A 12,897-nucleotide genomic window follows, 5' to 3' on the forward strand; every position below is an offset into this window, starting at 1 on the left:
CTTTTGAGTTAGAGGAGTAGCATGGAGAAGTTTATCCTGGCATTGGTGCAAAGAATGAAAGAGGAGGAAGACCCAAACAACCTGTTAGGAGTCTACTCCAATAGTCAGGGGACAGGTAACGAGTGGTTTGATTCCTTTCATCCCTCCCATTCATCCATCCATCCATCCATTTGTTAATTAATCCATCCATCCATTTATTAATTAATCCATCCATCCATTCATTCATTTATTCAACCATTTAATCATCCATCATTCACCCATTTATTCATTTATCCATCCATCCACTCATTTTTCCTTCTATTTTTCATTTATTCATCCACTCACTTATTCAAAAAGCACCTGTTCAGCCTCTCTCATGTACCAGGCCCTGTTCTTGAAAGGCACTGGATTTGGATTCTGAGCATCTGGATTTGAATCCTGTTTCCTTACCTATCAAATGAGATAGGACCTCTATAATCCCTTTTAGTTCCAAATCTAGGCTCTTCTGACCCTATGCCTTCCCTTCTCAAAGTATATAGGGAGGGGACTAGGGAGGTAGAATGTGATATATGTTATCATATGAAATCACTGTATTAGTTTTTTTTTTCTTAACTGATTTTCCTTGTACAGGGTTGGGCACATGTTTGGTAAATGACTGGCATAAAAACATAAGGCAGAGCAAAAACCACTAGTTTTGTAGTCAATGGACCTGAGTTCAGATTCCATTCTGTCACTTACTACCTATGAGTCCTTGGCTGACTTGTTTATTCTCTCTGAGCCTCAGTTTCCCCACATGTGAACAGAGGGTATAGGGCTAGATGCCCTCTGAGGCCTCTTCCAGTTCTATGTCTCAGACCCCTGTCTAGATGCTTTCTAAGGTCCTTTCCAGTTCTGATATCCTTTTATCATGGATCTGATGTCTACATTTTAAATAAAAGGAAACAGAAGCTCAGGAGAATGAATGGTTTGGGTCACAGCCCTAGCAAGCAAATGTCGACACCAGGCCTGCACGTTGGCCCTAAATTCTGCTCCTGTCCCTCGATACCAAGGTCTCTATCAGATCTAACTTTCTAAGATTCCTATGAGTCTTCTGAAATCTCTAGAGCCTCTCCACGGCTGAAAAGAAAGTGATGAAAATGTGGGGTTCAGTGAGGGGATGGGGAATGGAGAAGACAGAACTATGTTCCTCACTCTTCAACTATAGTTGAGAACCACAAATGAATATTCCTTGACCCTCAGCCACACAATGGTCTCCTGAGAGAAAGGTCTCACACATACCCCCAACACTGTGTATACTACCTTCCAGGTTTTGGGGTATTTTTACTCTTCATTAATTCGTACGAATCTTCCCATGCTTCTCTGAATTCTGACTATCCCAGACTGTTTGAGATGAGTGAACTTGGAGCAAGGTTAGACCTTGAAAATGTTTCACCCACGATAAGATTATTCACATGTCTGCCCTATCCATACCACTTTGCCTCATACCAGTCATACAAATAAGAACATACACTTCTAAAGTGATTTAAGATTTACAAAGTGTTTTCCTCACAGTAGTCTGGGGGTTGGAGGAAAGGGATATAGTTTGAATTTTGTTTTACCTTAAGCAAGTTTCTTCTATAAGCCTCATCATTTGAAAATGGGGAGTGGGGGTAAAAAAGGTTTCTAGCAAGGTAGTAAAGGGAAAAGTCATGAGTCATCAGCTTTGCCAAATTCCCTCCAGAACAATGAAAAAAACACCTAAGGGGGAAAAAGAGAAAAATAGGGGTAAACAAACATATTTTTAAATGCTAACACATAAAAGGAGGAGGAAAAGTAAAAGAAATCTGCAAGTTGGAGAACGGGGGAGATTACAACATAATCAATGAATCTTAGGGGCTAAAAGAAACCAAAGAGAAGACACTAGAAGGAGCAGGGGTGGGGATGGCCAATTAAAATCTACAGTGACCACAAAAAGTCAGAATTTTCACAAGGCACATAAACTTGGATAACAAATACACAGAACAGATATCCATAAAGAAGGAACATGGCAAAAGTGATACCTCCACAGCATAAAAAAGTGATGGAAAATACAAACAAAACTGGCATCATTGAGAAAAGTGTCCTATCAGAAGACAAACCAAGAACAGCACAAAGCAAAATCAAAGGACAATTCAACTGGAAGGACTTAATTACCAAACATGATGGAATTTGACAACAGATCTTAGAATGAAACCATGAATTTTCAAACCAAAAATAATGAAGAAAAAAAATCTGATGATCATATTTCAGAGAATCAAACAAGAAAGGGTCCCAGAATTACTAAAATCAAGGAAGAAAGAAATTGTTTTTGATATACATGGGGCCCTGCCCTCTGCATTTGGGGTTTACTTTATATATATATAACTTCTTTTATATATATATATGTGTGTGTGTGTGTGTGTGTGTGTGTGTGTGTGTGTGTGTGTGTGTATACATACATTTTCTTGGGGGCATATGCCCAATAGTGTGATTGACAGAATATGTGTGTGTTCATCTTTCATTGCCAAAGAAGACCATGCCATCAGAGAAATGATGACATGACTTGCACTCGACTTTGTTTTGAGTGAGGGAGGGCTGTGCAGGTCACCAGCCTCACTTCTCCTCCAGGGCCATCTGAATCCAGTGACCAGATATTCATCAGGATGACTGGAGATGACCCAGGATGAGGCAATTGGGGTTAAGTGACTTGCCCAAGGTCACACAGTTAGTGAGTGTGTGTGTTCTTTGGGGTATACACCCAGTAGTGTGGTTAACAGAACCTACAAGACACCATTAGTGATAAATCCCAAATGCAACTCACTTACACATATTGTCATCAGATTCCAAAGCTACAATGCCAAATTATATTTTACTGGTAGTCAAGAAGAAAAATATTACCTGTCAGGAAAAACCAATCTGAATTGCACAAAACTTTACAGATAAGATGAGGAGCAATAGAAAGAGGTGGAATATGATTGAGGGAAACTGAGCTTCACCCAGCTAGGTTAAGTACTTTTTGAGAATAAGAGAAGGACATTTGGCATGCCTTAACAATTCTAAGAATTTTTATTTTTATTTTATGAAGACAAAAAGCCTTGGCAGGGCATTTGATATGCAAATTAACCTAGAAGTAGAACTTCAACAAGAGAAATCCTTTAAAATTTTATAACTATGAATGACTGACGGTGTGAATTCTACCCCCAAAAGGCAGAAATTTGAAGTCCTTCTTTTACAGACCATATTACAATAAAAATAGTTATCAAGAAGGAAACTGTGGTTAAGAGATGCATTTTTTTAGACTGGGACCAAAAAAGAAATTGCTAGATAATGTTTGGGTCCAAGAACAAATTATAGAAACAATTTTTTAAAACTATGGTAAAGATAATGACAATATGAATACAACATATCAAATTTTATGGGATGCAGCTCAAGTAGTTCTCAGGAGGAAAATTCTATCCCTGAGCATTTATATTAGCAAAAGACAAACATGGAAGATTAGTGAGTTGGGTTTGCAGCTAAAATGAGAAAAATCAACAAATTAATATCCTTATACCAAGCACACAATAAAAAATCAGCCATGTTAAAGGAGAAATTAACAAAACTGAGAGCAAGTGAACAAGTGAATTACTACATATGTAAAACAGAGCTGGGTTCCTAAAAAGACCAATAAAATTAATAAACCATTAGCAAATTTAATTAAAATGAAAACAAAAAAGTCTATCAAAATAAAAAATAAAATGAGAGAAATCACAAGAATACAGAAGAAATAAAGAAAATTCTCAGTGACTATTACACATCGTCATATACCAACAAATTGAGACTAAAAAAGACACGGATGAATATTCACAAAACTACAAAAATCCCCAGTTCATAAAACAAGAAATAGATTAAATAAAGGAACATCAGAAAGAGTAACTGAAAAGACCGTTAATGAGCTGTACTGTAATAAAACACTCAAGACTAGAAGGATTCACAAGCAAATTCTATCATAAATTTAAAAAATCATCTCTGTACTATATAACAAAAGTTTACAGTAAGATTTACATTTATTTACAGTGTGTTACAATGTAAAAAGAACTGGGCTGGGAGTTAGAAAGACCTGGGTTTGAATCAAGAGTGTGCTGGTGAATGTTTAACATCTGGCTCTCCCCACTACTCCCAAAAAATCTGGACCCATGGCATACTTTTCCGTTTGATGTACATTATTAAGACATTTTTTTCCATCACTTTCTCAAGTCTAGACAATCACCAAAAATGATAAATCAAGCCTTGATTTGTAGTGTTTGCTGATTCCCAAGGTGTACATGCTCATCCTAAAATTGAACAACCTGACCCTGAGGCTTATGGGAACTGTCTCCAGATTGTCCTTGCCCCTGACATTTACCAGCTGTGTGACCAGGACTACCAAGTCTGAACTTCTCACCGTAATCTCCTAAAAGACAAAAGCTGCCTTATTTTTGTCTTCATATGCCCAGCACCATAACACAAAGGGCACTTAAGAAATGTTGGTGGTTCATCACCATAATTGGTTTTTTCTTTGCTTATCATGCCTTCTCTCTGTTTTATTCTTGTGTGTATATTTGAATACTTGCAAATAATAGCATTTTTTGTAGCTTTAAGGTTTGTGATACACTTTACAAATATTTTATTTTATCCTTAAAATATCTCTGAGAGATTGGTGCAATTATAATCCCCCCTTTTACAGATGAAAAAACTGAGGCAGAGAGGTCACATAGCACTCTGTCAGTAAGAAAGCCACAATGTGGCCAAAAGGACACTTTCCAGATAAGGAAGCTCTTTCCTCTTTTCCTAGCTACAACGAGTTTCTATTTCTAGAGGACAGTTAGGGGTAAGCTGGAGAGATGCTCCAGGAGGAGGATCCCCTTCCCATTCTCAAAATTCCCAAGCACAGATATCAAACCCACTGCCCAAGGGCCACTCCTGAGTGAAACCAGATGAAAATGTCACTGAGAAATATTTAACAAAATAAATAGAGATATAATAGACACATAGAACATAGATGGTGATAATATATGGATTCCAACATTAATCTGCAGCTGGCAGGAATCCTTAAGTCCAGTTTAGTGGCCCCCATTTCTTTTGGGGTTCAAGCCCACTAGGATGACTGATGCTGCAGCCTTCCCTCTGAGGGACCTCCCTGCAGCTTGTATAGAAATGATCATTTGCATACTGTCGAAAATTTCTCCATCATAATATGAATTCCTTGGGGGCTGAAACTATTTCTTTGCATGCCCAGCTCTTAGTACGTTTGCCACATAATAATCTCCTCATAGACGATTGTTGACTGACTAAATGACTAGTCCTGTATCCCAAAGAAAATTCTACCATGTCAAAGAGCATCAGAATCTCAGAATCAAAAGAGGGACCTTAAGTGTCGTCAAGTCCAATGCTTACCTGAACAGGAGACCCTCCAACAGAAAGAGCACTGGATCTGGTGGACAATACACTGGGTTTGAACCAATTGGTCAGTCTAGTAAGTATTAAGAACCTCCTATGCACCAGGCACAGTGCAAATAGAATGAATGAAGCAATCCCTACTTACAAAGAGCTGACATTCTAATGAGGGAAACAAGTACACATAGAACTATTTGAAGTCAGAGGAGCCAGGTTTGAATCTCTGTTCTATTACCTGTAAGGAACAAGTCCTTTAGGGTTCTAGGCCTCAATAACTCACGTATAAAATGAATGGGTTCCAGGTTTAAAGTTCTGATCCTTTAAGACTATGGCCCGGGTTCAGATCTTGACTCTGACATTTATGACTCACATGACCTCGGACAAACACTCCCCTCCACAAGCCACCACGCCCCTCCCATCAGTCTCATCTTCCTCATCTTGGACTAAATGGCCCTTTGAGGTCCCTGGGCCTCTAACAACATCCCAGGTATCTATCCTCTGCTTGAAGGACTTTCATTGATGGGGAGCTCAACTACCTGGATGAAGGCCACCCTTTTTAGATCTCCAGAGCAGGAAGGTTTTTCATTCTATTGCTTCCACCCACTGATCCCCACTCTGCCCTTGGAGTCCAAACAGTACAAAGCTATTCCATCTTCATCAGGAGAGCCCTTTGAAGGCAAAATTGGAGAATATTTTGCTGTTATCCCTTCAGTCATTTCTCTGGGATGGAGGGACAGGGAGAAGATTCTTTTCCTCCACTTCCCAGAGGGTAAACTGAGGTTCACATGCCCCTTGATAAGGATGAGAAACCCTCGATTTCACAGAGAGCCCTGGCCAGTGGATCATACAATCCAACCATGACCAACCTGGGAAGGAGCTTGAAATACAAATTGTCATCTCTGGATAGACCTTAGAACATAGAACATGGAACCTCAGGGCTGGGAAAGAACTTAGGATGTAGCCTTTCCAAGATGCAAGGGACCTTCCAATGGCAGAGACTCCAATGAAGAGACTCAGGCCCAGCCAAGGAGGTGAAATGACCTCCCAGGTCACACAGCCACCTGGTGACAGAGATGGGAGATGAATCCTGGACTTCTCATGCCCCTGCTCCCAAATCTGAGCTATCTTCTTCCTAGTGATTGTTTCACTGCCTTGACAACCTGAAGTTGCATTTACCCACCTGTAAAATGGGATCATACTTGGCTCACAGATTTAAAGTTGGAAGGGACCTCAGATGTGATCCAGTCCAAGCTCCTCATGTTACAGATGAGGAAACTGAGGCCCAGGGAGGGGAAGGGACTTATCCAAGATCACCCAGGTAAGAAGGCGTAGAGCTGGGACTCACTTTCACCCATGAGACCAAGTTCAATGCCCTTTCTCCCTGGAAAGTCATCCTTATGGGACAGCTGGGTGTTGCAGTGGTTAGAGCATTGGGCCTGGAGTGATGAAGAGCTAAGCTTAAATCCAGCCTCAGACACTTACAAGTGTGAAACCCTGGGCAAGTCACTTAGCCTCTGTTTGCCTCAGTTTCCTCATCTGTTAAATGGGGATAATAACAGCCCCAGGGCTGTTGTGGGGATCAGTGGAATCACATCTGCAAAGCGCTTTGTAACCCTCAAAATGCTCTGTGAATGCAGCAGGGCACAGATTTCTCACACTAGTGCACACCTGGCCTCCCCTGAAGCCTGCTTCCTTTTCATTCCACCTCATTTCTTTCAAGTCCTGGCTCTGCTGGCAGCCCCTCCCTGGCCATGTTGATCTCAGTTCCTTCCTCTCCCAACACTGAGCACCCACAGCCAGGACACTGGGACTTGCAATCCACTTCTGCTATTGTTTGCTGGGTAACCTCTGGGGAGTTACCTCCCAGTTAAGCAAAGGACTTGGAGCAAGATACGAGTTTGAATCCTACTTCAAACACCAGCTGTATGACCCAGGATAAGTCAATCCATCTCACACAGCCTCCGTTTTCTCACCTGTAAAACAAGGGTGATAACAGCACCGACCTCACAGGTTTGTTTGTGAGGATCAAATCCAGTCAGATAAAATATGTAAAGTGCTTTGTGCTGTAGAGACATCAGCTCTAAGTCATTCCCCCTCTGAGGCTCAGTCTCCTGTTCTGTAAAATAAACGGGTGGGATGAGAAGACCTGTGAAGTCGCTCCCATGCCTGTGTGAACCCAGGCCGGCCTTGTCTCTGGGTCCAGGGAGATCTCCTTCTAGTACCAAGTGAAGTAGGTTCAGATTCAGAGTCAGCTGCTCCTGCTCCCCAAACTGCTGGCACGGACAGATGCCAAAGGATGCTGAGCACGATGCAGAAGATGCAGGAAATCCTTGACCAGCAGACGCGGCTTCAGTCTCCTAATCCCTTGGTACTTCCCCTGCCTCTCTTTTCCATCCACAAGTCCTGGGCAGAAGAGTCAGCTCCCCCTGGGACTAAGAACCAGCAGATTACAAACCAGCCAGGTAACCTTGGGCAAGCCCCTTTACCTCTAAGGGTTTAGAATCACAGAATGTCAGAGGTGGGAGAGTTAGCCTAGACTGACCCTGTTGTTTCATAACTGTTGAGGCAGCTGAGGCCCAGAGAAATTAAGAGACTAACTCATGATCACACAGTTCATTAGGGACAGAACCCAAACAAAAACCCAGGTTTTCTGAGGCTAGTTCTTCACCCTTCCCACTACACTATCCCTGCTTCCCCTTGAAAGTTGTGAAAATGAAATTAAAAGTAAAGAGCCCACACGTTTCTGTTCTGCACAATGAATGGATTGGGCCATTCATCTGAGTGTCTGACAAAGAATTAATGACCACCCTTTGTCAATGGCTCTGCCTTCTGAAGGTCAGTCTTCTATCCTCCCAAGCCATCACCCCACCCCAGACTAGATACAACACTAAGCCAACAAGTGGGTGCAGATGATCTGTAAGGGGACACTCCAGTAATGGAGAAGTCTCAGTGGCACAGTAGATAAAGCATTGAACTTGAGAGTCAGGAAGACCTGAGCTCAAGTCCTACCCCAGACACTTACTAGCTGTACAATGCTGGACAAGTCATTTAATCTCTGCCTCACTTCCTCATCTGTACAATGGGAATCATGGCATCTACCTCACAGGTTGTTGTGAGGATCAAATGATAATATTTGTAAAGCACTTGGCAAACCTTAAAGTGCTGTATTTTTGTTGTTGACTCTTCCTGACCCCACTGGTACTTTCTTGGCAGAGATACTGGAGTGCTTTGCCATTTCCTTCTCCAGCTCATTTTACAGATGAGGAAACTGAGGCAAGCAGGGTAAAGTGACTTGCCCAGGGTCACCCAGCTAGTAAGTGTCTGGAGTCAGATTTGAACTCAGGAGAATGAGTCTTCCTGACTCCAGGCCCAGCACTCTGCACTATGCCACCCCTAGCTGCCTAAAGTGCTATAAAAATGCCAAGTCTTATTATTATTCTGTCTATGATGCTATGAACTTGATGCACCTCAAGGAGAAAATGGATGTAAGGTAGCCATGAGAAGGCAGGATGGAGAATCCCAACATGCCCAAGCTGGGAAGGCCCTGAGAACATGGAACACGCAGTGTTGGAGCTGAGAGGACCTTAGACATCAAATGTAAGAACTAAAAGGGACCTAGCATCAGAGCTCCCCCTTGTTTTCCAGATGGGGAGACTGAGTCACAAAGAAGGGAAGTCAGGTCATGACTGCCGATTCCTTACAAAGAAGCCCGTAGTAGCTCCCCTCAAAGATGGTGTTTTGTGTTTTCTTTTCCTCAAAAATAAACCAACAGGAACAAATACTTTTTGTGCTTTGGTACATTTCTGGAGCAGCCAAAAGAAAAAAAAAAACAGAAAAAGGGGGAAAATTCACAAGCTTGGGACAAAATTAATAAATAGGTCACATTTAAAAGCTTTGGGGCTGCTATATACAACACTTCATGCACTGTCATTCTGGGCCAGGTGATGTCACAGGAATGATTTAAGGTCAGCCCCCAACAGCATTCTGGGACCAAACAGGCAGGACAAAGAAGCTCCCACTACCTCAGGGGTTTCTTTTCTCCAGGGAGGCCTCTTCCCCAAGGTGGATCTTTGGACTCTCTAGCTCCATTTACTCCAAAGTGAGCCCTGCTACCTCAGTCACACATAGGGATCTCCTGGAGTCCAGCCCTGGCAGCTGGTGAGGGACTGACTGACTCATAGCACCGTAATGAACAAAGGAGGCTGGGTCTTTGGGGCTGGGGAGTCAGGACACCTGGAGCGGTACACTGGGACATCTCCTCCCAGAACTTCCAAGGCAACAGAGAACATGACAAAGAGCACCACAAAACAGGTCTGGGAGAGGGGCTGCACTCCCTCCCATTTCCTCCCCAGTGCCAATGGGCAAGGGTCCCCTCGGTCTGACCCCCACTCCATCTTTCCTAGGCAGGGACCCTGAAAGTAGCTCATGGCACTGGTTTCCTGGAGAGGGTGGGGGTCTTTGGGGCTGTCCCAGGACTCAACGGCATAAGCAAAGAGAAAGGACTGTGGGTCTCCAGCACCGTGGCCGGTCCTGGACCGACTTCCACTGAGGCCCAATTAGCACCTTAGCGGGCGAGTCCCCGAGGCTTGGACCATAGGAGCTTTGAGGTATCTGGCCGAGGGGACTCCCCCATGCACCTTCCCCTTCTCTGGCAACCTCTGCTGCCTTTCACTCTGCTTTCACTCAACTGCTTTTTCTCTCCCCACCCCACCCCACCCTCTCTAACCCTCTAGAGAGCTACAAAGTGCCACAGTCCCAAATAATAAAAATAATTACACAAATCATTAAAAACAGAGCCTTTGCTCAGCCCTCCAGTGCTCTCCTGAGTCCCCACGGGCAGCTCGAAGGCTGTGTGAACCTGGGTTGAATGAGAGAGCCGGCCAGACCCAGGAGCTCATGTGATGGGAGATGCTGCTGGGGGGCCCTGGCCTTGAGGTCCCAACCTCTTGCTGTCCCTCCTCTGCTGTCCTTCCTCCCAAGATGCAGAGGCCAGCGGGTTGTCCCTGGAAGCGGGAGTGGGCACCTCAATCCAGGAAGCAGGGAGCCATCCAAGGGCCGGGGTCCTGGCCCACAGGGCCCCCCAACTTTGTTTTTGTGGAGCCAACCTGCCCTGAGTCACTGACGGGCTGGCATCCGTTGGAGCCGGGGGCTCAGCCGCCGGATCATGGGCACCTGGTTGTCGCTCTGCCACCTCTGCCATCAGGGGGGGTGGGCTAGGAGCCATGACAAGGGTCTGGTTCACTCCTGGGGATACCACGCTGGTCTCAGGACACTGGGAGAAGGTTCTGGGTGTAGAGAGGGCGGGAGGCAGTGTCGTGGGTCTGGGGGCCGGACTGGGGGTGGAGGCAGCCTCATTCTTGCTGCAGGACTCACAGCACAGCTTGTTGTAGCCAGGGATGGAGCAATAGCGAGCCAGGACTTCCATCTGGCAGAAGATAGACCTGTCCCCCAAGCAGAACTCCTCTGAAATCACAATCACAAGGACAGGTCATGACGGACCCCCAGTCCCAGTGTATCTCACTGCCTACAGCTAGGAGAGTGGGAAGCTCAAAGAGCTAGAGCCGAGAGGGGCCCTGGAAGTCATCGAGGGCAACCCTCTGGTTTTACAGCTGAGGAAACTGAGACCCAAAAAGATGAGGCACACAGCTCGTGTCTGAGGCAGGATTCAAACACTGCCCAGATCCTAGATGCCCAGTCATGGGCAAAACTCGAGCTCTCGGGGCCTCAGTTTCCACATCCGTAAAATGAGGGGCAGGTGCTTTAGATGACCTCGACGTCCTTTTCAACTATAAAATCCGTGATCTGGTGAATGTTAACAAATAGCAATGAAGACCAACAGCCACTGGATGGCACCAGAATGCCAGGGTTGGAATCAGACTTGGGGCTTCAGTCACTACCCAAGAAGTTACCTCAGCCTGGAAACCCAAAGAAGCTCCTGTTCATATGCCAGAGCTGGTGACACATACACGTACATGAATACATATACACAAGCATACATATGTACATGCATACACATATACACATGCACAAGTACACGCATACATAGATACACACATAATACAGATAAGGAATAAAAGATTGACTCCCCTAGGGTCACTCAGCTAGTAAGGAGCAAAGTCGATCAGGAAAGCATTTAGTAAACTCCTACTACATACATCCCAGGATACAAAAAAAGGGAAAAGATGACTGCTGTTCCCAGAGCTTTGGACTGTAATCTAGCTCTTCGTGACTCAAAGACCATACTCGCTCCACTACACCAGGCCGCCTCTTGTGCTGAGGGAAAAGGCGAGCAACTTACTTGATGAAATCTTGTTGACAGGATTGGGGGACCCAGTCCGAGGTGCCCACTGGCCTTTGAGGGTCACACGCTCACTGGTCTCCATCTTTGCTGTGATGCTCGGTAGCTTCCCTGTTAATTTGAGGAGACACGGACTAGGTCAGGGGACGTCAGAATCTCTAAGAGTCATTCTTGGGGCTGTCTGTGGGGGGAGGGGATTTGCCCCCACTTTGGAAACCCCCAGGATTTCTAATTCAGAGCAGAGTACTCGTGTGATCAAGCATGCCTTCCCAACGACCCACTGCCCAGGTCCTGACTCAGACTATGACTCACCAGGACAGGCAGGCAGGCTGCAGACTTGGACGGTCTCTGGCTTGTCACCCTCACACTGGCCCATGCTGTTATCACTGGTCTTGCAAACCACTTGGCGCTGCTGAATGCCTTCCCCACAGCTGGCTGAGCACTGTCCCCAAGCCAGGAAGGAGCGGTCACCCATGAGGGCCATGAAAGAAGAGAGAAGGAGAAGGAGAGGGAAGGAGTGCCAGTCACCAGAGCAGCCAGAGCCCAAGTTCGGAAAATGATGAGAATGTTAGGTCTCAATGTACCTTCCTTCCCCTTTCAGACTGTCTCCCATCTTCCCTGGTCCCATCCTGTACATATCTAGTCTCCCCCAATAGACTGTGAGGTCCTTGAGGGCAGGAGCTACTTTGACCTTTCCCTGCTCCAAAAGCTTGATAGTTTCTGGGATACAGCAACTTCTCAGCAACCACTCTAGACTCCAATTTATCCCCTAACTCCAGACCCAGCTCCCTTTTCCCCAGACCATATGATGTGCAACCTGGGCTTTGATAGAACAAATTCCAAAGGGTTTGGAGAAAGGCTAGGTCAGCTCCAGGGATCTGAGCCCCTGCAGAGGAAGTCAGCCCAAGAGGGATGGGAAGCTCCCCAGTAAGAAATTCTGAAGAAACAGAGTAATGATTCCTATCAGGAGCAGTACAGGGAGCTTCTGAAGAGAGCATGTGGCTACATAGGGTGCTCATCAGTGGCCATCTTGGAATATGAAAGACACATACAAGGGATGGAAGCCAAGGCAGGTACATGAGAATGACTACAAAAGCGAAGCATCTGAAACAACCAGGGGAGGAATTTTTTCCGATCTTGATCATGCTCATTGGGAGACCTGGCGGGGTCTCCTTGTTTGAGAAGCAGGGTTCAGTGGAGGGAGAATG

General features: G+C 45.0%; 1 protein-coding gene across 2 annotated transcripts in view; it reads right to left on the bottom strand.

The window, feature by feature from the left end:
* Nucleotides 1–9,592: 9,592 nt before the first annotated feature.
* ADAMTS14 (ADAM metallopeptidase with thrombospondin type 1 motif 14) overlaps nt 9,593–12,897 on the bottom strand; it is a 105,570-nt gene continuing 102,265 nt past the window's right edge. For both annotated transcript variants that reach the window (XM_072628690.1, XM_072628691.1), the window contains exons 20-22: nt 12,002–12,131; nt 11,690–11,800; nt 9,593–10,854 (exon numbers count right to left, since the gene is read on the bottom strand). In XM_072628690.1, coding sequence (XP_072484791.1) covers nt 10,286–10,854; nt 11,690–11,800; nt 12,002–12,131 — 810 coding nt within the window. In that variant the 3' untranslated portion in view covers nt 9,593–10,285. The remainder of the gene's footprint in view (nt 10,855–11,689; nt 11,801–12,001; nt 12,132–12,897) is intronic.

This window comes from Notamacropus eugenii, chromosome 1, assembly GCF_028372415.1.
Source record: "Notamacropus eugenii isolate mMacEug1 chromosome 1, mMacEug1.pri_v2, whole genome shotgun sequence".
Lineage (NCBI taxonomy): Eukaryota > Metazoa > Chordata > Mammalia > Diprotodontia > Macropodidae > Notamacropus > Notamacropus eugenii.